Source organism: Haliotis rufescens, unplaced genomic scaffold (assembly GCF_023055435.1).
Source record: "Haliotis rufescens isolate VD_foot unplaced genomic scaffold, xgHalRufe1.0.p SCAF_1, whole genome shotgun sequence".
NCBI lineage: Eukaryota > Metazoa > Mollusca > Gastropoda > Lepetellida > Haliotidae > Haliotis > Haliotis rufescens.
In genome coordinates, this window is record NW_025963779.1 from 3,954,802 (window position 1) to 3,982,315 (window position 27,514).

Here is a 27,514-nt window from a genome sequence, read left to right on the forward strand (position 1 = left end):
CTTGCTGGATAAGTGGATTGTCAGGTCCAGACTCGAATATATGTAGGATGACGTAATATAGCCAAAATGTTGAGTTAAACAACAGTAACACACAACAACATTATATACACTATGATTTTCATAAATAAACAGCTGAACAATACATGTACTTGATGTCATCATGAATTATATTTAATACATGGCATTATTTAAGGTGGATATCAGGTCTGTTCCGAAAAGGCTACAAGAAAGATCTGGACATATCTGATGTTTATGATGTCTGCCAAGAAGACGAGGCCAGTCAGGTTGTACGGACAATGGAGGGGTATGTGCACTGTATAGTGATCTGATTTTAGTATATGTTTCTTACTCTTAGATGCACAATAGGTATCTGGTCCAACAGAAACTTTGCTCAACAACTTGAAAATATCAGATTAGTCTTTATCAAATATTCTCAACAATTTCTATCCTTCTCAGTGTTGGAAGGGGTTCCTGGGGCCATTAAGGCTTGCTCATGTAGTATTGCAGTACACGGACCTCATAAATATTACATTAGAGTTGACAAGGACGTCTTGACTTTTATGCTCAACTTGGAACACTGCTTTCTTTCTGCAAATCAAATTATGGAGATAAGCATTATGTAATACTTTCAACCAGCCATTCTGACCACCAGATTTTACGATTACTTGAACTTGATACTTGCCCTGATTAATGTTGATTGGTGTTTGTCTAGGTGGAAGGTATATTTGTTGAATCCTGCTCATAATATCATGTGTCTGTCTCCATCAGTAGAGGACGTAATGTACACGAGATGGGCCTTATACACGTGATTGCCTGTCTACAGATAATGGAATTCTGCATGTAGCACAAATATGTGTTTACAAGTGTCATTTTAAAAACTAAATTAATTACAGGTATTGACAGTTATATCAGTTATTGAATGACGTGAAAGAAAATGTAAAAAGAAAACAAAATGGTCAAATTTAGAGAAAAGGTGCATTATTTGAGCAACATTAGCCAGGTTTTGACAGCGAATTTCTCCCATGTGTATATCATGGTATATTCTTTAGAAACATAATTTTAGTATTTTCTGAAAGTTTATTCATTGTAGAGTAGTACATGGTCTTATGATTGCTCATCACGAGAAAGAATTGACTGCTGGCCAAATCAAGCTGCCCATGGTTACCACAGTATTGAAGTCAACAGTGCTGATCATGAATGTTATTTCTTAGTTAGTCTAAGTTTTTAGTCTAAGTTAGCCCTTTGGCTATTAGTATTCAGGTTGGGCATAGAAATTGATTTGTTTTGTTATTATTCAGTAGCAATATAAACAATTCTGTTTCAGGTGTTGGAAGGATGAAATACAGAAGTTAGCTGATGGAAAAAATGTCAGCTTGTTCAAGACTGTGTTCAGGGCCTTTAAACTTAGATTGCTGCTTCCAGGGATCTCTCTTGTCTTTCTGGTAAGTTCTCTTCGGGTTCTCATGACTATTCTCATCCATTTTCAGGATATGAACAGGATATGTAGATACTCGAAATATCAAAATCTGTGGATTTGTATAACCAAAGATTGTTGCCCAATTGTTAACATCTTTTAGTTCCAAACCAAACAAACATTATCCACAAACAGGCAATTATTCAATGATGTTTTGCTTCTCCTAGTTGGTGTCATCTAACCTATTCTTTCTTAATTTGTATTATATTTCAAGCATTCAAGGCCATTGTTTTGTAAATGCATCCATAACGACTCATATTCAAAGACTGTCATAGACAGCCTGCTTTAGTATTTTTGATGCACCTTGGTTTGGAAGAGAAGAGTGCACTCAGTAGGATAGGAAGGATCCCTAAATACACTACCTGGGTCCAGTAATCTTGCTTCAATCTTCCTGACCGATCTTATGTGACTGTTTGATTGGCATTTTAATGTGGTAGTCCATGTGATTTGAATTGTAACATTTTAGTTAGAAACCACTGGACCAATGAACATGATGAAACTGAAACCTCAAGTACTTGTTCCCACCAATGAATTTTGTACCGCCATGTCGGCCATATTTGAAAAAAATACCCCTCTTTTTTGCCATTATCAGATGAACAGACTGATTACTCAGCTATTTCTAAGTCTATATTTGCCCTGTAAGTCTTTCCCCACAGGAACTCATCATTGGTCGGTAAATAAAAATATGTACCCCTATATCTAAGTAGAGAAAAGGAGCATCACTCGCCAACTTGTTGGTTTGTTTACATTCAATATCCAGGTCAGTTTCTTTATGATATGCTTATTGACAAGCACTTTTCTGGCCATAGATTGATAGATCTTCATTTCTACACATGTACAAGTCATCTAAATTTGATTAATGTCTGTTAATCACCAAAATATTGACAGTTTTATTTGCGAGATGGAGAAATGTTATGAAACCGAGCGGAAGTATGTAGTCGTGTGTGGAAAAGTGCCAAATTCCAAGCTCTCTGTTCTCCCCAAAACTTAAAATACTTTCTCTTTGCAGATTTGAATACAAAATGTATTGCCACACATCCTTTGAATATTTGTAGTAACTGCAACCTTGCATTTTTTAACCTATAAGTATAATAAGAATAGATATTATTACCGTATTCGATGTAATAACGGCCCAGGGCGCTCTCAAAATTAGAAATATGTGGCTCAGAATATAATTTTTGTCAAAGACACTAGTGACAGCCTGAAATGATACCAAAAAAATGTCTGTGTGAATGATACATGACAGATATATTTTTCCAGAATTTAATTGCCAGTAACAAAGGGTGCATATAACACATGAGTGAGTAGTATACACGAATAAATAATAAATGTCTTGTGTGTGTACATTGATTAATCGGAAGGGTGCTAATTGGGATTGTTCACTAACCAATATATTAGCAAATATCGCCGTGGGTGCTTATTAGAGTGGAGTGCTTATTACATCGAATACAGTATTTAAATACCGGTATGCCTAATGTGATGTCCCAGTAATAGCGTCACTACTGCAGTGTTGAAAATTTAATTTGTCTAATCAGGTAATTAATAAGGTATGCATGTGGGACAGTGTGTTGTAACTAATGTTACAAATTCAGCATGCCTTGAATGAGAGCCTGGAATCTATTATTTATCACAAATATTCAACAACTTCAGAACCGTTTGGCTCTATTTTTGAGTAATAAAGCATATTTGTTTCAACATATTTGAATAAAATGCTGTTTCATTTTGCTTGCAGGAGACCTTAAAGATTACGCAGCCTTTGTTGATTGGCCAGGTCATCTTGTTCTTCAGCCCAAACCCGACTTTGCCCTCCTACTATGCTTATATTTTTGCGGCAGCTCTAGGGCTTGTTAACTTCATACAGACAGCTCTGAACACCCAGTACTTCTACAACATGCAGCACACTGCCATGAAAATGAAGGTTGCTGTTGCTGGCCTGGTGTACAAGAAGGTAATTGTGTACTCTTTGTCAATTGAGTGAATGAGTTTGGTTTTGTGCTGTTTTGAACAGTACTTCCGTTCTATTACAATTTGTTGACTTGATGTGGTAGGACAGCTATGCAAATTATCCAGGTATAAGACTTTTACCACTAATAAACCTTAAAAGATAATCAGGGTGAACAAGGATTTTGAACCCATGATCTTAGGTTTCTGGCATGCCTAAGGGGCACAACTCTCTTCTCTGTGAATTTTGATGTCATAGACAATTGGTTACTTATGCCTCTTTTGTAAGTAGAAGTTCTTAGTGTATCTGGGGCAGTAGGGTAGTCTAGTGGTTAAAACATTGATTTGTCATGCCCGTGATCTGGGTTGCCTTCCTCACATGGACACAATCTGTGTTATGAATCAAATACCATGATCACACAATCAGTAAATTGCTTCCCATGTTGTGACATGTGTTACTCTGATATGATGTTTTGGTTTTGATCCAGTTTCCTTAGAACTGAGTTGAGCTACATCAAGTACATAACCACATGACCATGAGGACTTTATTTTTGTTTGTGAGCAGTTGTCTGATGTCAAAGTTAGTGCCAATGCAAATTAGCCTCATAAGTTCAACTTCACTTTTGTTCTTTTAACATTGTGCGATATGGATACTGGTACCTGAGTACCATCATACTGGTAGCTGAGTACCTTTCTCATACATACCAGTTTTAAAAATTAAGATGTGACACCTAGATTGAAGTGCTTTAACAGAAAGCGTCAAGAACTCAAGAACATTCCTTCTTGTTGAGCTTGTGAACAACATTATAGGACTTGATGTTCCTGTGCACATTAAATGTTAATCCCATGCAAGAATTCGTCTTCGGCAGCCTATGCTCGTCATAAGAGGTGACTAACCGGATCAGGATTTATGCTCATGATGTCAATCACTGGATTGTCTTGTCCAGGCTTTATTATTTAGAGAAAGGCTGTCATATAGCTGTAATATTGCTGAGTACAACGTTTAGCAACAAACTAATAAACATGCAAACAATCTGTGTTAACTAACATGAACATTAACACTGAACATATCATCACGTTTTTGCAGGTCCTCACTTTAAGCTGCCAGTCCTTTTACCAGACCACCTCTGGACAAATAGTAAATTTTCTCTCCACTGATGTCGAGATGTTCAACAATGTAAGCATTTACTTCATTATGATTGCATCAAATATTAATGAAAAGCCCTTTTAACATGTGTAACATGTTAAATAAGATTACAATATTATTATTATTATTAATAAGATCATGGAAACAATCCATCAAAAGTTAATTTAGTTAGTCTTTGAAACTCTCTTAGTTTTGTTTATTACTAAATACATTAGAGTCAGTGAGTACTGTTTTTAAGTCATGCTGATTGGCATATTAAATGTGTGTGTACACAATATGGACATATCAATCCACTTCTTGGTTTATGTTCAGCAATGTAGTAGTATCACCATGTGTAAGTAGCTGTTGACGCTTGACTTGACACAGGCCATTTTATGAAAATACACCAAAACATGACCATTCATAACTGACAACCCCAAGAAGTTGCTATCCATATACCTTATAAGTTATATGTATTTTTAATACTTATCCTATCTCCCACGATGCACTTCTCCCTTCTCTTTCGATCCAGGTGTAGAGACGTTCCTAGTTCATGTTTCCTGCTTAAAAAACACCCCATCCCAACACATCCCAACCGTAACGGGTTACCATCATTTCCAAAACGTGAATCTTGCGCTCTCCGATCATGTGACGTCCCCAGCCAACTCATTCTCTTTCTAATACCTCTTGTGTGGAGACGTTTCTGTCTGGCGGAGAAAGATAATTTTTAATTTTAGTAATTCAGCTTATAACATGTATAATGGGTTTAACATGGATGGCAAGAAACGGAAAGTGTGTGATAAGTGCAAGAGAACATTTTCTGCAGAGGGTCCACACTCTAGTTGTTGCGATTGTCAAGGCCTTTGTCATTGTTTAGCAGTAAATTTAATGACCTATCAGAAGCTGAATTTACTACCTAACTGTACTTATGTACCCTCTCAGGTAGTCACTTGTATGCATAACAGGGGACACATCTCACGACCACGTTACGACTTCTTCTGTACGCACACGTTACGTCCTCTTCTGTACTAACGCAAGTGTGAAAGATGACATAGTGACAGGCGTTCAAAGTCAGCCTCGGAAGAACATGGACCATCATCTGCTAAGAAGACTTAAATGACTAAAGATGGCAAGGTCAGGCTCCTCTACGTTTACATTGGGCAATCGTCCCCCAGTTTGATGAATGTGATGATCGATGGCTCCCTGCCGATCCACGAGAAACTCTCTCTGAGTCCTCTCAACTCTTCGTCTGATGGTCTGAACAAACCCCCGATGAAGTAAGATCTGTAACCAGGACGGACAAATCCCTCTGGTGAACCTGCCAACGATCCTTTGAAGATGTAACTGTAGATCTCTTGTCAACAGCAACCACTACCGATTTGGGCACGCCGAGCAAATCTTTAGTAAGATCGGCAGCTAGAAAATAGTTTGATCCCTCATCTAACGAGATTGCAGACACACTTGACGACTGTCCCAATGGAGACGTAGAGGAGTGTGGTCTTGCCACTTTTAACGTAGTCCTCTTAGTCTTCTTAGCAGAGGATGGTCCATGATATGCATAGTGTGAGATACGATAATTATTATATATACAATTTATTGTAAAATTTACAAATTTGTTCTATATTTATCAGTGAGTATATTTATGTTTATCTATGCTATGTATTTTCTGAAGGGGATTTCTAATTTCTGTTTTTCTGCTTTCAGTGTATAGAAAACATACACTACTTATGGTTGTCTCCCTTCGTCATATGTGTCGTAATGTACCTGATGTACAGGGAAGTGGGCGTGGCCAGTGTCTTCGGTCTCCTGCCTGTTCTTATATTTTTACCGTCACAGATTGGTTCGGGGAAGCTCTTTGGTGTATTGAGGTATGTTCAGTATTGGCATGAATAACGAGAATGCATGTGCAATATTCAACCTGTCGTGAACCTGTTTCCCTCCTTGATCTGCACTACCAGCTTACATGACACACTGGTACTTCCTGGGGTTTGAAAGAACAATTGGTGTTCCATGATCTTGCTGGAGCCGGGTACTCTTCGACATTTTCATGATTTAATTGACGTTTCACAGACATTCTTATTTACCATTATCAAAAGTCTCTTTAGGATAGTTTGGATGACAATCAGTCAAGAAAATGTACTGATCTGAAACCCTGGATTTTGGAAGAACTGATCCTTGAAAAACTCACTAGCTAGCATGGGGCTATGAACATGATGAATGAATCAATAAATTTGTCCTTGCACAGAATGTTTATTTGTTGAATGACAGATACTAATACTCAGTATATTGTGAACACATACTTGTGAGCATTGACTGGTCGACCAGGCAACTGACTTAAAATAATAAGAGGCACTCTGCTATTTTAGCTGGCTGTAGGCATGCCAGAAACATGTGAATCGTTGATTTGCCCTATCTATGTTTCTAGGCTTGTAGCACATTGGTTTCACTGAAGTGGTAAACGTCTCTCCTCCCACATCATGCCGTAATATAACAAATCCTGTTTAAAGCCACTTATGTGTATGTCCAAACGCACTCAATCAGTCTTCTTTAAACTGTGATATTCTAGTTCTTCTATATTACTACTTGACTCTTAGCAGATGTTGAACATCCAGACATCTTACAATAAGGGGGTGTGTCTACCACGTCTAATGGTAAAAAATGGCTGAAAATAAGTAAATATATAGCTAAGTGTGTGGCTTCATGATCATGGTATCCAGCAATTCAGTTGTGTGACAAAGAGCTTGCCTTGAAGTGCTGTGACAGACACATTAGATATCATCAAAGATGGTTAAAAGTAATTGTCAGATGTTCATGAGAATGTGTTGTAACTGGGATCTTATGTTGACACCAGAATGAAGACTGCTGCTTGTGGAGATGAGCGTATCCATACCATGACGGAGATTGTGTCTGGGATAAGAGTCATCAAGATGTATTGCTGGGAGAAACCATTTGGTCATCTCATCAACAAACTACGACAGTAAGACATCTTTCTGTATTTGAGCCCATCAGGATTCTAGGTTAGAATTGACCCTATGCTGGTCGTAACAGGGGCGACTTATGGATCAGGTGGTTGGTGGCATGGTGACTTGGGTTGATAACGTGTCATCATACCCCGATGGCGTGGATCACTGCTCAAATCAATTGTCTGTTCCAGGATATTGCTGGAATATTGCTGTTTCCATCATAAAAGAAAAAACAAAAATACAGAATTTGAAGGGATTGTAGCCAATAGCTGAGCAAGCCAAATTGTTAACACATTCTTTTATTGCATGTTAGGTTTAGCACAAAATCTCTTATTCACGTGAATCCTTTTCTTGGCTCACATGAACCAAATAATTTTTTTTAACTGAATGCTTCTTTGTATGTATTTTTGATGTTTTAAATATTTGAGCTGCAATGAATGGCATATTCTATAACAATATACAGACAAATCCCGTTAATCTGACATGGTTGGTTGCATATGATTATATTAACAAGTATGTCAGATAAAACAAATAATGGCGTATCGATGTTTGTGATCAAAACTTTGACCACTACACGATAGATAACGATTTATGTGTATTGTAATAAAATAATTAAAACCCAAATATTCATGTTGTTATTTTACATTGTTTGCAGAATATGTTTTCTAATCATGCAACCTTAAAAGTTAACACAGGGTATTCCGACTACTGTTATGCGATTGTATGACTGATTCAAAAAGCTTTAGAGAGCGTAGTCTTGAATGGAAGTCAACAGTTTTAAACAAGTGCTGCAATGCTCAAGAAAGCAATTTTCTTAGTGGCTAATGTAAACTTCCTGTTAGTCATTTCATTGGTCGGTCAAAGTTTGTGAAAGGTCGTTCTGACGTGACCTGTAATGGTATGTCCTATATTTGATTTTAAGGAGCTTTAGGTAATCTTAACATGTGTTTAATCCTGTTTTGTTTATTTAAAGCATTAACTGTTTATTGTTAAAAAAGTTTATCTCCGCATCCGTTGTAATATGCAGCTACTAGCCAACTTGTTTTTCTTCAAAACACGGGGCTTTGTACTCAGTGGGGAGATGACCACGAAGTACGCTGATCACTGTCAGATTAATGAGAATGATAAGTGAATGGTTTTGGTAATTCGTTGCAGAGTGCGAGATTGTCGGATTAATGGGTCTAACTAGCACTGATGTAATCGGTTCCCATTATTAGTGTCGGATTAAGCCAGTTGCCGGATTAACAAGTGTCGGATTAACGTGACTGTACTTAATTCATTCATGGTACTTATCACTGTATATTATGAAATATTTCTCTGTGTATTTAACGGGAACATCTGATGTTGGTTATCATGTTTATGCTTACTGAATATATATAACTAAATGCATTAATAATGGATCTTTTAGTGATGATGTCATGATGTCTTTGATTCCTTCTGTTTCAGAAAAGAGGTGTCGTTCCTGAAGCTTTCTTTCCTGGTCAAAGCTTTAACTTTATCGATCTTATTCTACATCACACGAGTAATGGCTTTGTTTATCTTTGTTGGAAACTGGTTGTTTCTCTCTCACCCAATATCAACCAGTTCAGTGTTCGTCACACTGGGCCTGCTGGAGATCCTCAAGATGTCTGCATTCTTCTTTCTTACCTACAGTGTTGAGACCCTCTCTCAGCTATCGGCCTCCATGCAGAGAATACAGGTATTATTAGACTTCCATATGTGAAGGTGTGTTTTATCCTGTGTTTGAAGTCATGTTTTAACCCCCAAAGTATGAACAATTGTGTTATCATACATAATTCATAAAATATTTCCTCATGTTTGTGATAGATTGTCAGTCTGCAACTTTAGCCACTAGCACAAAGCCCAAGTCTAGTAAAAATTTCATCCTTCTTCTTCTATCCTGGTTTGGAAACAATCCCCAAACAAGTTTTCAGTTTCACAAAGCACCTCACCCAAACACATCCCAGCTGTACCATGGTGAACAATGCATGAATCTTTTACCATGTTTACTCACTCTCTTCCTCATTGCTCCTGTGTGGAGATGGGGGTTTTTATTTGAGGGGAATTACATTTTGTGTTCATTTTCTGAATAAAGTCAGCTGAGTGAGGTTAACGTGGATAGCAAGAAACGCACACATGACTTGCTGTGATCATTTTGCGATGTCAGAGGGATGCAGACTTTACTTCGTAGTGATAAACGTGACAATGATAGACATTCAGTGATAGACACCAAGAAACCTAAGAGGACTATGCTTACGAAGGTTAGATCTGACACCTCTCCTTCTATATCGTCCGAACACTGAACATCTGTGCTTGTATTAGATAAAGAAAATGGATTGGACTCCTTCCTTGCAGTTTATCTCCCTAAAGTTTTCGTCCGTCGGCCAAGATCTATTGTCGCTGATTGTACCAAGACTGCTACAATTCAGTCACCACTATTGATCACTACTGTCTTCAATGCTACCCTCATCGGACATTTGAGCAGAGAATCAGACAAGGCATTCTGAAGAATCGGAGAGGGGCTCTCTGGCTTTGGCAGAGAGTTGTTGTTCTTCGCTGTCGTTGAAATGGGAGGATCTTCATCTACTTTTGGCTGTGCCCTTTTCATGCTTATGGCCAGTGAGAACTTGATTCACTGTACTCGTAAAACATTGCATGTCACAGACATCATTGTCTACCTCTACAAACAGACCTACTACTTCAAGCACTATCAAGCCAACTACCGGGGTACATCCATAACTGATTGCTCGATCTTTGTGTCTGACTCACTTCAGACATCTTTGATTGCAAAAGGTTATTCTTGAAGAGTGGCTCGATCTTACCTCCACAAAGCAGGGGTGAGAATCTTCCTCGGATCCCCCAATTTCCCCGAATTTTAGTGACCAATAATTTGTTAAAATCTGATGGCTTCCTCCATAAACCCCCTCAATTTATGGACCTGGCTTCATTGCAAATAAGTTGCAAATGAAAGTTAAAATATCCAAAGGCTCTCTATGATCTATGATCACAATTGGATGGCACTGAAAGGTTACTGCCTTAACAGGAAGCTGAAAGGATCTACATTTGCTACTTGCTTAGCCGCTATCAACTCGGTGATTGCCATGACCACAGGTATGAATATTTCCACTGTATCAGAACTTCAATCCTGGATTAGATCATATAGACTTGTGGACCAGTCACCCACGCTTGGAATCTGAACACCATCTGTCATTTGAATTTTACGAACGTTTGGCTGATAAAGACATAGAGATTATCACACTCAAGACAGTCTTCCACTTGGCATTAACTACAGCAGCACGTGTCATTGAGATCCAAACACGTGATGTCAACATATTCACTTTGAGAGACAGCGCCATGGCGCCATCTTCTTGGGCCTGAGATGGGACCTTGTAGCAAAGAACCAATTCCCTGGACATGCAGACATGTTATTCACCACTCCTCTCCTCTCCTCTATATTAGGCACTGAAGATCTAGAAGATCTCTTGCTTTGCCCAGTGGGAGATTTACGGATCTACCTTCAAGCTTCAGAAAATCTACGGCACTCACATTGAGGATTGTTTCTCCCCTTGTTGACATCTGTGACTACAGCAGTATCCAGGACCACAGTGTCTTTTTGGCTACACATTAGTCATCTTACAAGCCTACACATTTGCATGATTACTGCCTCCAGGGTCCTCCCAACCCGCTTGAGACAAGGGCAGTGACGGCGACTTTGTCACTACATAGCAACTGTATGTTATCAGCTACAATGGAAGGTTGTTTTAGGAAGTCGGACACAGTGTTTGCCTCACACTACCTGAGAGACATTTCGGTCTAGGACCCCTTGTACTGGCTCAACAACTGACAGCAGTGTGTCAGCACATATGACAATAGCTTGAACCCAGATATTCGTTGTGATTGCTTGTCATATCTTGTACATACAGAAACAAATACTTCAGTCTGTTAGACTTGTTTGTTTATGTCTACAGTTTGGGTTCTTGAATACTAATGGAGGAAAGAAATATTCGTTTGTAGAAACTTTGAGTCTTCCACATCGAAGTCATCAAAGGCATGGCAGTTTTGACGGTGTCCAAAACCGTCTACCTGCAAAACTCTGTCAACAGATAATGTTACACTCAGGAGTTGGTTTGAAGACCTGTATGGATGTTTTCCTCTTCTTGTTCTAGCATACTAAATCACTGGTTGTTGTTGATAGCCTTAACGAAGTGAAAAAAGAAATGCCAAGCTGTTTCTCCTTATGTCCCATGGGATGTATGTGGAGGGGCAGTCTTGCAGAACCTCCCGGGCCGTGCCAGGGATGATTCGCTCTCTTTCGTACCCGGGGTAGGTTATAAGTCGTGGCCGTACAGGTGCGCCTTGTTATCTTGGGTGTCTGCGCCCCATCTTCAAACCGTGGGATAAATGCGTAGTGTGAGATAGGATAAGTTTTACTTGTTGTATATTTGTTATACTTGTCCTATCTAACATGCAGAACGCCCACCTAACCATCACATGTCATGTGATCAGGCACCAAGGGGTTCATGCATGGCACGGAGTGTTGGTAGTGATGGTAACCATGCTTACGGATGGTATTTGTTTGGGTAAGATGTTTTTTTAAGCTTGAAACTTGTTTTCCACACCAAGATCGAGAAGGATATAATGCAAATTGTGAGATAGGATAAGTATTTTAAATAAACAATTCATTATAAAATTTTCAAAATTGTTATCTCAAATATCATGAATATCAAAAATAAATTTTCAGAACCTCCGTCCAGCTCTTGTATATAATAAATAAGATGTCTGTCTCCTCAGTGACAATTGATAACATTTTACTTTACACCCTTTGTTTCTGCCACTTTCCTGCAGAAGTTCCTGCTGCTGGATGAAGAGAAAGACCTCACACATGGAGGCATTCTTCACAAACATGTGCAGCATCGGACACACACACAGTCGGATGTTGCCGTGGTGATAGATTATGTGACAGCCAGGTGGGAGATGAGTGGGGTGGAGCTGAGGAAGAAGAACAGGGAGAAGATGAAGAAGAGAGACAGCACCAGTGAGACCAGTAAACTCCTGCATGAGGTGAGGACTGAGACATTTCTTATTATGTGAATATAGCGCAACACACTTTATTTATCGATTATGAATAATGGGTTTTCAGAATAGTTATGGCTGTAGTTACCTCTTCATCATGAGGTGCTTAGACTTAGTGGCAGATTTCTGACGGGGCAATCACATGAAAGTGATTTTATTGTCTACATGTTCTATGTGTAGTTAAAAATAGGAGAAAGTGGAAGGTTGGTGGTTCTATCCTCTGGGTAGGGTTCGACAAATACGCCGGCCAACTAGACAAATGCTAGTGAAACTTGATCTGGGCCAGTAATTTTATATTTATACTGTACCAGCTGGCTATTGAAATAATATGGTGTACCAATCGTGTTAAGTCAGGTTAAAACTCACTCGATCTTTCATTCAGTCAACAAAAGCCGTCAACTTGTCTCTGCCAATTACCAGTCTTAGTTACCTCCCTTACTGAGATGGTAACACGATGTATAAAATATCTGTAAACTGGCTATTTATGTCCGTGTGGCATGCACCTGCTATGATAACAACTCTACAGAGGAAAGTGAGAGACCAGTTGTTAATAACCAATAAATTCCATCGTAGCAAACAGGAAGTGATTAATGTGACCAATCAAATTAATGCTACTTTCTATGCTTCACATAACGGTATTCTGTAATGGCCGGAACCGCTTCGTGGAATTTTTTAAAGCCCTGTGAACCAACACAAAGTGCAAGAAAGAGGGGAAGGACATTCGAACAGTCGTGGAAGCTCAAATTTCCATGGTTAGAAGTGCATGAAACAAACAGTCAGTAAAGTCATGAATGAAATGACTTTAACTATATTGACAAGTGTTTGCGCTCTTAAATTTCTGTATATCTGTTGGACTTGAAACTTAACATCTGGGCCAGTAGTTTTTATTTCTTACTGGACAAGTGGGCTAGTGTGTAGATAAGACATTTGTCAAACCCTGCTTGGTGCATCATACCAAAATATGTTAAATGATGGTTCTTGTTACCTGCCTGGTGCTGAGCAGTAAGGGGATAAACCAAGGACTGGTCATCTCAGAGGCAGCATACTGTGTCTGAGTGGGGTTGGCATGTGAAGTATTAATAATGGATACTTCTTGAAAGGTATATGATCTGCAATTGTATGAACTTTACCATTGTTTACAAGATCATACCTATCATATCTTATTATACTATAACCTTATCATATTTCAGAGTGAAATTGAACACTATTTTGCCCTCAAGTCAATAGCACTGAATATAAAAAAGGTTAGTGTGTTTCAGTTTAAAATTCTACATCATGGGTTGAAGTTGAATGCTTGTCTGCAACTATGAAGCTCATGTGTAAGAACTAATGAATTAATTTATGTCTGTTTGTAAGCTATGAATCAGTAGTTTGTGATCCATGGAAGTTTTTACATTATTTGTACCTGTTGTTTGAAGTACGATCCATATCTAATATGTACTCATCAGCACCTGAATAGTCACGAGAATAATTACCTGATATTTTTATCAAATACATCGTCACTTTACATGTTTAGGATGTTTCTGTTATGAGTTAGTGTGACCCAATTGTAAGTCATCCATGATGTTTTACTAGTATCTGGGATATTTCAGGGGGAGCTGATGGCTGTAGTGGGAACTGTGGGCTCTGGAAAGGTAAGAGTCTTTGATGGGAGAGCTACCAACTTTCTCTACCGGTAGAATATTTGTTTTATGTGATGGAACGTCATTCTCTTGTACATTGAAGCTACAAATTTGTCGTGGTAGTTTTGCAAGTCACTTACTCATGGCTTTTGACATGGGAATAATGGGAAGTAAACTGTGAAATCTCAAGTAGAAATGACTGATGCTGTCCTGTAGCCAATAGGATCAATGATATACATGTATAAATATAACTATTCTTTTCAGATGACAGCAAAAGATATTTCTCACACAGATCTTCTGCAAATTTATGTTATATTTTTCTTTAAAGGTAAACAAAATAAGATTGATATTATATATATTCCACTAGCCAGTTGACCATGCACACAAATCCTGTTCCTGATAAAAGTTACAGGCATCCGTCTCATGGACCCGTGAATATGTCAAACCTTGAACTGGTCTTTGATCCTTTACTTACCTGTTGCAGACGTCACTGCTACTTGCATTGCTGGGGGAATTCCCCTATCAACAAGGACAGATAACTCTACATGGTTCAGTTGGATATGCAGCTCAGCAGTCCTGGGTTTTCTCTGGAAGTGTGAAACAAAATATCTTGTTTGGAGACCAGTATGATTTTAAAAGATACGATACAGTAGTTGAGGCCTGTGCTCTTCAGAAGGTAAATATATTAGAAATAAGGCTTGCCCCAAACACTTTCAGGTTAAATCTTAAGGCATAATAATGGTTAGACACTGTAAGTCAAATCCAACACAATACACTTGGGTCAAGTTGTTTATGAACCCATGTATGTCTTTTAACTTTGCACTGGTCTCATATTAATCACCTAGTACAGTCTTAGAAATTTGTTTTGTTAAAGACTAGTCAAAAGGACTAATGTAAACCTTTTTTGACAAAACCTCTGAGTTTGTAGCTATTCCTGATTGAACAATACAAATATGTATTCTATGTTTACATTTTCTGTCAGTTTTATTCAGTTCCATTTTGTAGCAAAATTGAAACATTGAGAACTGGTTCAGGATTACAGCCCTTAAATGCTACTAGTCAATGAGGACTTCCATAGTTTTTATTTGTCCTCAGCACAATGTAGTAGTCTTGTGAATTTTGAAGGCTGGAGCAGTATAAGGATCTATACAGTTATACTGACATGTCGCTATTACAGTATAATAAAAAAGTTGTTATCCATAAATTGTGTCTACTTTGAAATATTAAATCAAAATTTCACTTGAGGATGTTGTATTTTGTGATTTTGTTTTTGACATCAGGATATTGGCATGATGAAATATGGGGATGAGACGCTGGTTGGGGAAAGAGGGCTCTTCTTGAGTGGAGGTCAAAAAGCCAGGCTCAGCCTAGCAAGGTAATGTTATCATGTCAGGTGAATCAGTTGTTCACCTTTCTCTTTGTTTCTAGGAAATGCCATTATCATCCTATGGTCTGTATTTACCGTCATGGATGTATAGAAAGTTAGCCAAAGGTGTGGTTATTAAGACACATCATACACAAGTTACATCAAGCAGTAGAGAATAGAACTAGTTCAAACGTCCATCAAACTAAAACTGTTTTGACAATATGAACATGATGAATACTACAGGCTGCCAGCATCACATTAATAATAACTTATTACTTTTGAAATAATGATTTACATGAAATCCCATTTGGGAATTTTTGCTGACCATTGCTGCAGACTTGGGGTTGAATATTCCAAGCTGAAGCAACTACTTGCAGTACATAACATTTAATGGTATATGGCCATGTGTGTTTACAGATCTGTGTATCGGGACTGTGACATCTACCTGCTGGACGACCCCCTCAGTGCTGTGGACACCAAAGTAGGAAGACACATCTTCAACAAGTATGTCGTCAATGACTATCACTGTGTATACTCAAATCAGAAATATAGGTAATCTTGATATGCATAAATGAAAGAGATTGGCACATAAATAATATGTGAAGTATGAATATGATTCAATTTGTACCAGATTGATTAAATCATTGTTGGAATCATCAATACAGCAAGGATGAAATACATAACCCATATATAACCATGGTAACGATACAAGAAAGTTAAGGAACCAGGAAGTTGATGCATTTTAGTTCAGATCTGCATGTGAAACATCAGGTATTGGCCAACAAAAAGTGGGGGGAGGGGTTTGGTGGATCTCAGTTGCACATACGTTGTCTGATTGGAAGCAGTATATTAAAAGTTGGTATTCTATAAGTCCGAGAGCACAAGCTCCAGTAGGTATTTATACTAATAGGGCTAGTTATCTCTCTGAATATTCATATCGATCATTGGGCCTCTCATTTCAATCAGTGATCTTATATTATTGCTTTAAGACATTGTCTGTGTTCCAGATGTATCAAGCAACTACTGAAGGAGAAGACAGTTGTCTTGGTGACTCATCAGCTGCAGTACTTGAGGAGGGCTGACAGAATCGTTGTATTGAGAGAGGTAAATCCTTCAGGTTAAACTGGCTTTGCCAAATTCCGTATTTCTTCCAGTGGACACCAGGTAAAAATGAAATTGGGAGAGTATAGGCCGAATCTCCAATACATGCCAGGTCTAGTAAACCAGTAAATGACATAAACTATCCCCATTTCAATCTATTCTAAGATGCTTCAAAGCTGCCGACTGCACTTTATCCTGGGACGTTTTGGCGCTGTTCAAATTTCCTCCCCTATGTTCTAACATATGCTTGGTAACATCTTTTTTTCATTACTGTCAAGCAAAATGGCGCAAACTCATCAATTTTTTGTAAAAGTGTTTCTTTAGACTAAATGCATATTTGAATATTATTGCCTGGGATGAAATATGACAAGATAATGTCCACTTTCTCTCATGCCACTGTGTCCATCTACCATCTCTCAAACCACTTGTCCGTGCCACAGCAGTCACAAAATTATCCTTGGTGCCTTACCAACTTATTCTCTCAGGACAAAGGAATGAGCAATCCTGGAAAAGTTTCATAACTACATACATACCTGTTGCTCAGCATATGGCATTTATTCTGCTATTGCTCTTCCTCGGCCATGTTAGTCCCACAGCGACGCCATATCACGCCCCACGCTGTCGATTCACATCCATTTACGGGTTGCGGTATCATGTAGTGCAACCAGCTCGGTAAGCACACTATTTCACGGCTTCAAGTTGTTGCAGTCTGCTATCATTTGTGGCGGAATCAAAGTTGCAACTTATGCAGCAGAAAACACCTCAACTCACAATAACCAGTGACACCGAACTTCAGCTATGTTTACATGTTAGCTTGGCACCGCAATGCACTTGTGGAATGTCTCAAGTCACATGATAAATTTGAAGCAAATTGATATAAAAACTTAAATTTGAGAAGTCTTCTTATTGCTGCAAGGGGTTTTGGATAACCACCCACTGAATGGGTAATGAGGTGTGACCTATTTCAATAATAATCAACCAATTTAAGTGGTGTTGTATTGTGTTTAAAACGTAAATATGTCTCTGTAAGTAAGGGTACAGGCAATTAGGTGGAACGCCCCGTCAGTTAGCCCTGTTCGGGGATTTTCAGTTGAGGGCACTGCTTATTACAGGTTTCTTTTTAAGCCCATTCTAATTCTCATTAGATTATTCTTCAGTTTGGAATCTTAGAAAGTAATAAAGTTTGCTCTACCCCCATTTATAGTGTAATAAAGTATAGTTTGGCCCTGAACTGTTATGACGTCAAAACACTCAGACGTAATGCTAGTTCAGGGCCAAACTATACTTTATTACACTGTACATGGGGGTAGAGCAAACTTTATTTCTTAAATAGAGGTCCTCATGTCCTACAAAATACTCACCATGGGCGTCAGTTAGGGGAAATAATTTATTTTTTATGTTTTTGTCCTAACAACTTCCTTGTAGCAGAATACACATGTGATCAAATTCACTTCGCCACTGCTATGTGTGTTGCTGAATTGTAAGTTGATGCGGTTCCAGGGCAGTGTGTTTGATGTGGGAACCTACGACGAGCTTGAAGAGCGAGGGGTAGATCTCGCAACATTCCTAGAAACTGAGGATAAACATGCAAAGGATGAAGTTGTTTCAGCAACAGATATAGAGGAAAAACAAATGAAGGTGGGTTTATGAGACCTTTCTAGACCTGTTCAGAGGCCGGTACTTGGCCCCAAGTCAGATAATATCAGAAAGAATTCCCAAAGGTTTTGCAGAGAGTATTTCACTGATTAAAGTTAAAGCTTCAATGTTTGGTCCTGCATCACAGTTATACCAGCCTGTCCGCTCAAAAAAGTGAATGAGTAAGCTGGGGACTTCATTTGATCAAGGCACACGAGATTTGCAGTGTTCGACCCATTGGTTATGATGGTGATTGATGCCTGGGATCTGTTGGAGTGGGCTGTTTTTTTCTAACTGGAAACTTGTTTTAGGATCGTTTCCACACCAGGATCATAGAAAAAGAATGAAATGCATAGTTTGATGTAGGATAAGTATAGAAAAATACAATTTATTGTAAAATGTTCAATTCTTTCCCAATATACCTGCAAGGGTTCTTAGTTTGGAATCCTCGAAAAATCCCTGCAGTCTTATCAATTTGAAATCAGTTTGGATAATGAGTCAACATGTTTTCATTTTGATGGTCTGGCATAGTTACAGGCACACAATGCCATTTTCCATATGTATTTTCTATAAAACAACAGGGAGCAGCTGTTTGGTCCCGACTTTGTAAATCTAGTTGGTTATGTAACTTGTACATAATAATAATAACTGATGTCATATGATACAGGATGAAGAATGGAAAGTAAGTGTTTACATTATTTTATAGAAGCATCAGATGTGAGTTGCATTCATTCTAGTGTTAAGTTTGTTAACTACATGCACTTAAATAACATGTTTCTTAATTCTTTTTGTAGAATGGATTATAAAAATTAATTAAAACATGACTTCCCAGTATTCTTAAAAATATATTTAAATGTTTATAGTATCCATAATTCATGTGACACTCATGTGATCAAGTTATTTTCTTTGTACTGAATTCATTATTGAAAAAAACCAATGAAAGTTCTTTAGCTGCATGGGATCATTTGAATATAATTTAATTTGTCACTTATCTCAAATTACCATGATTACTTCATATGACGCTGTGGACTAGTCATCCCCACAATCCCCACAAAGCATGCATCGTAGTGATAAGAGCAAAGCACATTGTCAGTGAAAGCAAACACAGTAAAACATGCAGACTGAACCAAATGGCTGCATGACTTGCTGTGTTTAGTTCCATGGAACATGTGCCGGGTTCTTATCATTATGTTGCGTACTTTATGGGGATTGTGTCTTTGTTTGTGATTTGTGTGGCTATTTTTATTTAAAGTGTGTATGTATTAGGGCTGTTACGATTCACTCACGTATTCGGTGATTCAAACCGTATCCATTCATGAATTAAATACGTTATTCATGGCCACTAGAATCAAATATTTATGAATAGGCAATCATGTGCATTTACATACCCTGTACCTAAAAATATCCACAAGAACATATTATATGCATAGATGTCTTCAAAAGACAACACTCTCATAATATTTAATTTGACAGTATTGTGGTCACTGGTCATTGTCGCATTTGTGCAGATACTAGTTCATGGATAAGTGCAGTATATAAATGTATAATATATTAATAATTAACAAACCATGACAAATAATTTATGTTGTTATTGTTTCACTGAATATAACAAATGATACATCAACTGTTGACTTGTTATTGTATTCGTGGATTGCTATTCGTATTCGTTACCCTATATTCCTGATACGAATCGTATTCGTCTCATAGTGTATTCGTTGCAGCCCTAGTATGTATTCCATAGTTTGGTAGCTGTATGCTGTTTTTCTTTGGCAGATTTGAATACAGAACCATGCTACTGTTAATGACATTTCACTGTGTAATACGTGTGTTGAAATGAGTTTTTCATTAAAAGTTGATGTGAAACTATTTGTGTAATGAATTGATGGCTCAGACCTGGTCCCAGTTCTTAATACCTTGCTGTCTCATTAAAATCAATGTGTTTTCTCCAATACATCTCTGCAAGAATCTCTATAGGAGATTGCGTCAGGTGACCTTACTAATCAGCCAATCAGTGTCGAGTTTATCAAATTTCTCTTCGAGTGACCAAAGCATTCAGAATAACATATGATTTGATTTCTTTATCTCGAAACTGAAGTTAAATGAACAGATCAGATTGTAAATAATAGAGGCTGCACCATTACCAGTATATATGTACTTCTACACCCAAGAGAGAATACAATCGAAGGAATGGTTGTGTTGGGGGGTCAAGTTCACTCCACATGTGGGGAATGTAGGTCCCCAACAACCTCTGCTTGTCGTAAGAGGTGACTTATTGGATTGGGTGGTCAGGCTCAGTGAATTGGTCGATGCATGTCATCGTATCCCAGATGCATGTAACGATGCTTGTGATGTTAATCACTGGATTGTCCGGTCCAGACTCAATTGTTTACAGACCGCTGGAGTATTGCTGAGTGTTGCTAAGCAACAAACAAAATTCACTCAGGGTTTATGAAGGGGTTGGAGTAAAAGACTTGATTTTTATGAGTTTGTCAATGTAGTCACCCTGTAGTGTTAGTCAGTTTAAACTTCTCTGAAAAACGAATCAAGCATGAATCCCTTGTTCACTGCCAGTTTATGAAGATGGTTCCTGGTAAATTCCTACGCACGTCTTTACTATCCAGTTTTAACAGAGTTAGTCTGGATTCAGATAGTCCAGATGATGATCGTAATCAATTTCTACACATCATTCGTACATATATTTATATGTAATGTCTCGTCACTTCATAACTATGATGTGTTTCAAGCAATTTGTTCATGCTGATGATTTCCCTGGAAATGATGTTGTCCAGACTAGCCTTGTATCACTGTTGAGTTTATGAACCAATCAGAAGTCTTGTATCCTATTCTTGGTAGTATCATATCCTATTCCTATTCAGTGTTTCCTTGACAACTATTTTTGTCAGCTAACACTTGAGTACAGCATGTAACCCCAACTCTAACACTTGAGTACCACACCAACCGTAGACCCCTCTCCCTCCCTCTATACCAGCCATTAGGATTTTTTACAAAGAATGCATGTAATAGCGACATTTATCTGTGTTATTATAAACTGTATCTAATTCATTATGTTCTCCGTATGTGCAGCCATCATCAGGTCTGACATATATCTGCTATTACATACTCTATACAGTATCAAGCAAACTGGCTTCAACATGGTAGCTAGTTAGAATAAACTTGCAGCTTATCATAAACAGCTTCATGAGATTTATCTGGGGTAGTGTAGTCTCAAAGCCATAAAAGGAGTTGACATTACCATGCTTCGTCCATTTGCTTATCACTCTTCACTGTCACATGGTCTTTATTCCCTGTCTCTGAGGGAGCATCGGTCTGGTTTGTATTGGGGGTGGGAACTGCACCATCAAACAATCTATTCATTTTCACTATTATCAGGGTTAGAAACCAACAGTTTTTGTCCACTAGTCCTTATACTGATAACATATAGCAAAACCCTTAAAATGGGCCAATTTCTACTCGTCCTTAGGATACCTTTACTATTGGGCAGTTTGGTAAGGACTACAGGACTTGTGCCAATTTCTAACGCTGCTATTAGTATTAACACAAAACAATATTTTGACAATTGGATATTCTCTCTCCCTCCCCCCCCCCCCCCCTTCACCCCTAGAAATCAAATGGATTCTCCCTTATAAACTGTTATGATTACAAGCCAACTGTATATAGGTATTTGATGTAATTGGGTAGTTATACGTAGGATGAGACACACAGTTATACATGGGATTGTATATGCTGTGAGACCTGAGGGTGAAGACACTTCTTTATTCCGAGGCTCTCTCCTCTCAAGGGTAACTATCTTGGTAGGAAGCTTTGAATCAATAACCCATGATCGGGAAATATTTTAAGAAAAATGAAGGTTTGACAGGTTACTACCGTATATTGGAGGTAGAGGTACTAAGATTTGCTATGGCATCGAGCTTGGCATGACAAAGTTGAACTCACTAATAAGGGCCATATTTTTATTAGTTTAAATAATTATGTTTGGTGTGAGTGATCTTAAGGTATCTTAAGGACAAGTAGAAATTTGCCATTTTTCAGTGTTTTACTATATATCATTATAAGGACTAATGGATTTAAAATCTAAGTTTCTAACATCTTCTATGGTAGTCTACTCTAGGACGTGGTAGAAAGTGGTATCACAAGCACCCTGTGACATTCAAGCCTCATTTTGAACACTGCATTATATTATCAAGAAGTGGTTGAACTTTGCTTTTCACTTGTTTATCAGATAGCAACTGCAATACAGAAGGAAGAACAGGACGTGACAGAATCAGGTGCAGTGGGTATTCAAGTTTATGCCAAGTATCTGGAGGCAGGCTATGGTGTGATCCTTGGACCTATTGCCCTGCTACTGGGGATAGCAACCGAGGTGAGATACAGAATCATGTGTTGGTATCATAGGTTTGTTATTTTATTATGAAACTTTGCATATATAACAAACATATGCTGAACTGGTGCCTTTTGCTGTTTTAGTATTTCTAAAAAAAAAAAAAATTGTGTTTCCTTGGCAACGCATCGTACTTAGACTCAAATACATGTAGCATTCGTTGCCAGTGTGTAACTCGGAAACCGTTTACTATTTTATTATGAAACTTTGCATATGTATCAAACACATGCCTTTTGCTGTTTCCATGGCAACAAGTTGTATTTGACCCTAATACATTTTGCTTTCATTTCTAGAGCATAAATTAAAAACCAAATGGGTTATAGTGTCCTTTTCTGTATCATGATTCATATCCTTAATGTTTTTGCCCTGTTTGCAGTGCATGCTTAAAGAAAATCAAAATTGAGGTAAACCCCTCAAGTTCTAATGTACACAAGGACTAGTGATAATGCTGTTTTCTTGTTGTGACATTGTTTCTGGTAAATCTGCAATTGTGTTATTTAAACATGGATGCTCATGCCATTCTCGCTATACTTAATTCACAATCACAATTTTTATGTTGCAGAGTGTATTCTCAGCTTCAAACTGGATGCTGGCTAAATGGTGAGCGTTGTCCTACTTCACAAGAAATTATCGATTTGTCACATTTTGCAGGTCCATAGTTCCTCATTCTCTAAGATAAGATAAGTATGGCTTGTTTGTCTGGTGATTGCTGGTCACAACTTGTATATTTACCCTGTGTACAGGCTGCTGTGGTATGTCTTGAATTATTGCTCTCTGCAATATTCACTCACTCTTTACTTTAACCTCAACTCAACCTCAACATTATTAGTTGTCTTAAGGCCTTGCAGGGTATATGGTGTGATGTACACTAGGTACATCCCAAGGGACTGGTTGACATTAAATGTATCTTATCTGCATTATTTTCTCCCTTTTAACTGATTAAGATGCCTTCAGTATGCCTAGCGCTGGTACCATTTCACTGACATTTTGATGGCTAGAAGACGGTGGGAACGCATCCGGAGTTATCTCCTTGCGTTACAATCAAATATGCTCGGTTAAGATGGCTTAACTGCATTTCCTTGGTGAGATAATAACATCATAGTGTATTTGCATTGGTAAGAAACTTTTACATATCTGTCAGTGGTAACTGAAAAAATGACCCATTCAGTATCCAATCAGGAGTGAGTAGCTTTTTTATTTGCAAAGCAATGTAAGTTGTAGTTTGACGAAATGTATCGTTACTACCCTCAATGTAACCTGTCATGGATAGGACACCCATAATAGAGACAAATCATCATTGTTGTAGGTCTGAGAGCCTCAGTCCGCAGTATGTGAACAACACCAGTGGGATGGTCAATGCCACAGAGGTTCCACCGGACTCCAGTGTCAAGTCATGGGACACCATGGAGCTACCGCTACAGTTCTTTGTTATCCTCGTGTGTGCCCATGTCGTCTTGTGCATCGTCTTTTCCGTCCTAGTTTTCCAGATTGGTGCTCTGTCTTCACAAAGGCTACATGACCGGATGTTTGCATTTGTGCTGGGAGCAAGGTCAAGGTTCTTCGATGTGAACCCTGTGGGTGAGTAGCTTTGTATGAAAAGGAGTCCTTTGGAATTTATGCATATTTAGTTTCATTATGAAATTGTATGACTGGTATCTTGGAAGTACCTGTGACCTAGTCTGTTATTGGCTTCCTCCCACACTTGGCATTTAGGCAGTGATTTAATAGAAGACCTATCTAAAGCGGTTTTGAATTCAACTCATTCACTCTTATACCAGTGAGGAAGATCAACTCAATTAACAAAATCTAAAACCAGGGGCACCTGCAGGTATCATCTGCTTGTTGCTGACTGTACACAGCTAATCCTTGCTTATACTCCTCATGTTTGTCTATTTCAGGGAGGATTTTGAATCGGTTCTCAAGAGATCTGGGATTTGTTGACATCCTGCTCAACAGACTGTGTTATGCCACAAGCCAGGTAATATATCAAGGCATAGACATACCATGCATTCTCTCATACATATGTATATGTAAAAAAAATTGTTTGGTGTCTAGGCAAATGTTGATCTATGGAACATTGCATCTGCAGACCTGCAGACATTTTATCCTTCCTTGCACTTAATAGCCAAGCCTAGATCTTACACTGTCTTCACCCAGGCATAGTGAATATGTCAAATGACAAGTCATCACTTGTATACTGAGCTTGACGATCCAGGAGTGTTATTTTATTCAACTCTGATCATTGAACTGTGAAAATAAATCTCTTATGCCCTGCCATTAAGAAAACAGGCTGCACATGGACTTTTTTCCAGGAGGAGAAACTTCTTTCACCCCACTATGAAGCAAAAAGCTGCTTGATTTTTACGAGTCAATGAAAGTCATGTGACACAGCACAAGTAAACCTCAGCTGAGCTGTTTCCTATCACTTTTCAAATTTTTTTTTTCTTTTGCAATGGCAGTTTGAAACATGTTGGGAAGATAAGTTTGTTGTTACTTGTAGCAGCATCACTTGGAGTAGATGTGGTTCTATGTATCCCTTGCTAGGTTTTGTACCACTCGCCTCTAGCTCATGGTATGAAACCTAATGCAGGACTTATTTTGACCCTTAGAGATTCCAGGACAGAATACTGTAAATCTTGAAATTAATGTGTCTCCAAATTAATACGACTGCTGACCTCTAGCCAAAAATTGCGAACTCAATATTAATGCGACTCTACCATTCCCAAGTGCAATGAAATTGATGTCCTTACCTTAATCCAACCTTCCCATACTCCAAACAGCGATGTTAACTCACCAGATGCCCATTGCATAATTTCCATTATTTTGAGAGACATTGTTATATACTTGCTTCAACTGCTGTTCAATAAACTGTGATGTGGAATATATAGTTATTTGCATTTAGATTCAAGTTGATAATTCTGCTATCCCAAGTTGTGCGAAGTCTAATCAATGCGATGCTAGCGAGCAAGGACCACTAGCATCATTGCATTTAATTTCAAGATTTAGAGTAAGCCAATACCACAGACTGAAATATTTAGCAGACTAGGATATGTGAGTTGGATATGGTATCAACATGATCTGTTGGTGAAGACTTGATTACATGTACCTACATATTGTGTATAAACTGCAGTATAAAACAACTTATACTGACTGTTGGTCATTCTCTCACTCCGACACACTGGTTTGCCTGGTCTGATCTTGATTACACTGCAAGCATCCGAGATAGCAATTACGTAACAATGGTTACTGGCGTACAAACGCTGCCTATGTCATCTCAGTCTTAATGTCTTTGTCATATGTTTTCTTGTATGATGTGCTTTACCTATTTCAGCACACCCTGGCTATTATTGCTGCTGTTCTGATTGTGTGTATAATAGCACCCTGGCTATTCATTGCCCTGGTTCCGGCTCTAATCATCATCTTCTGTCTCCGATTCTACGCGATTCAGACAACCCGTGATATCAAGCGTATTGAAGCAAATGGTATGATTTACTTGTAAATGATACAATAGTTAGCACAATGATCAAGGGCCTATTGAAACAGTGTGCTTTGTTTTGTTGGCATTTGACAGCCACCGGCAGCTTTGAGACTATCACCACAAGTCACAATGTAAGAGCACAGGCGTTGCAACTGTCCTAGCGCTAAGCTGGCTTTGTGAAATGTTAAATAGTTATAGCACAAAGGTAGTGGACAGTCATAGCTGATATGTCTTTGTGGAATGTAACGACAGTTTAGCTGAGATGTCTTTGTGGAATGTTACAGCAGTCGTGGTAAGATGTCTTTGTGGAATGTTACAGCAGTCGTGGTAAGATGTCTTTGTGGAATGTTACAACAATCGTGGTAAGATGTCTTTGTGGAATGTTACAACAGTCGTGGTAAGATGTCTTTGTGGAATGTTACAACAATCGTGGTAAGATGTCTTTGTGGAATGTTACAACAATCATGGTAAGATGTCTTTGTGGAATGTTACAACAATCGTGGTAAGATGTCTTTGTGGAATGGTACAGCAGTCGTGGTAAGATGTCTTTGTGGAATGTTACGACAGTCATGGTAAGATGTCTTTGTGGAATGTTACAACAATCGTGGTAAGATGTCTTTGTGGAATGTTACAACAATCGTGGTAAGATGTCTTTGTGGAATGTTACAACAGTCGTGGTAAGATGTCTTTGTGGAATGTAACGACAGTTTAGCTGAGATGTCTTTGTGGAATGTTACAGCAGTCGTGGTAAGATGTCTTTGTGGAATGTTACAGCAGTCGTGGTAAGATGTCTTTGTGGAATGTTACAACAATCGTGGTAAGATGTCTTTGTGGAATGTTACAACAGTTTTGGTAAGATGTCTTTGTTGAATGTTACAGCAGTCGTGGTAAGATGTCTTTGTGGAATGTTACAACAATCATGGTAAGATGTCTTTGTGGAATGTTACAACAATCGTGGTAAGATGTCTTTGTGGAATGGTACAACAGTCGTGGTAAGATGTCTTTGTGGAATGTTACGACAGTCATGGTAAGATGTCTTTGTGGAATGTTACAACAATCGTGGTAAGATGTCTTTGTGGAATGTTACAACAATCGTGGTAAGATGTCTTTGTGGAATGTTACAACAGTCGTGGTAAGATGTCTTTGTGGAATGTAACGACAGTTTAGCTGAGATGTCTTTGTGGAATGTTACAACAATCGTGGTAAGATGTCTTTGTGGAATGTTACAACAATCGTGGTAAGATGTCTTTGTGGAATGTTACAACAGTTTTGGTAAGAAGTCTTTGTGGAATGTTACAACAATTGTGGTAAGATGTCTTTGTGGAATGTTACGACA

At 38.3% G+C, this 27,514-nt stretch overlaps 1 protein-coding gene across 3 annotated transcripts in view; it reads left to right on the forward strand.

Annotated features, from left to right (window-relative positions):
• Positions 1-27,514, forward strand: part of LOC124147005 (ATP-binding cassette sub-family C member 4-like) — a 49,982-nt gene that overhangs the window by 9,641 nt on the left and 12,827 nt on the right. For 2 of the 3 annotated variants that reach the window (XM_046517595.2, XM_046517594.2), the window contains 21 exons: positions 194-304; positions 1,325-1,442; positions 3,207-3,422; positions 4,503-4,592; positions 6,246-6,409; positions 7,393-7,518; positions 8,951-9,203; positions 12,350-12,565; positions 13,768-13,821; positions 14,170-14,211; positions 14,684-14,875; positions 15,480-15,574; positions 15,983-16,069; positions 16,573-16,669; positions 18,167-18,304; positions 18,969-18,983; positions 22,542-22,682; positions 23,263-23,300; positions 24,007-24,278; positions 24,599-24,678; positions 26,032-26,182. In XM_046517595.2, the coding sequence (XP_046373551.2) occupies positions 194-304; positions 1,325-1,442; positions 3,207-3,422; positions 4,503-4,592; positions 6,246-6,409; positions 7,393-7,518; positions 8,951-9,203; positions 12,350-12,565; positions 13,768-13,821; positions 14,170-14,211; positions 14,684-14,875; positions 15,480-15,574; positions 15,983-16,069; positions 16,573-16,669; positions 18,167-18,304; positions 18,969-18,983; positions 22,542-22,682; positions 23,263-23,300; positions 24,007-24,278; positions 24,599-24,678; positions 26,032-26,182 (2,696 nt within the window). The remainder of the gene's footprint in view (positions 1-193; positions 305-1,324; positions 1,443-3,206; positions 3,423-4,502; positions 4,593-6,245; positions 6,410-7,392; positions 7,519-8,950; positions 9,204-12,349; positions 12,566-13,767; positions 13,822-14,169; positions 14,212-14,683; positions 14,876-15,479; positions 15,575-15,982; positions 16,070-16,572; positions 16,670-18,166; positions 18,305-18,968; positions 18,984-22,541; positions 22,683-23,262; positions 23,301-24,006; positions 24,279-24,598; positions 24,679-26,031; positions 26,183-27,514) is intronic. The other variant, XM_046517596.2, reaches the window with a different exon arrangement.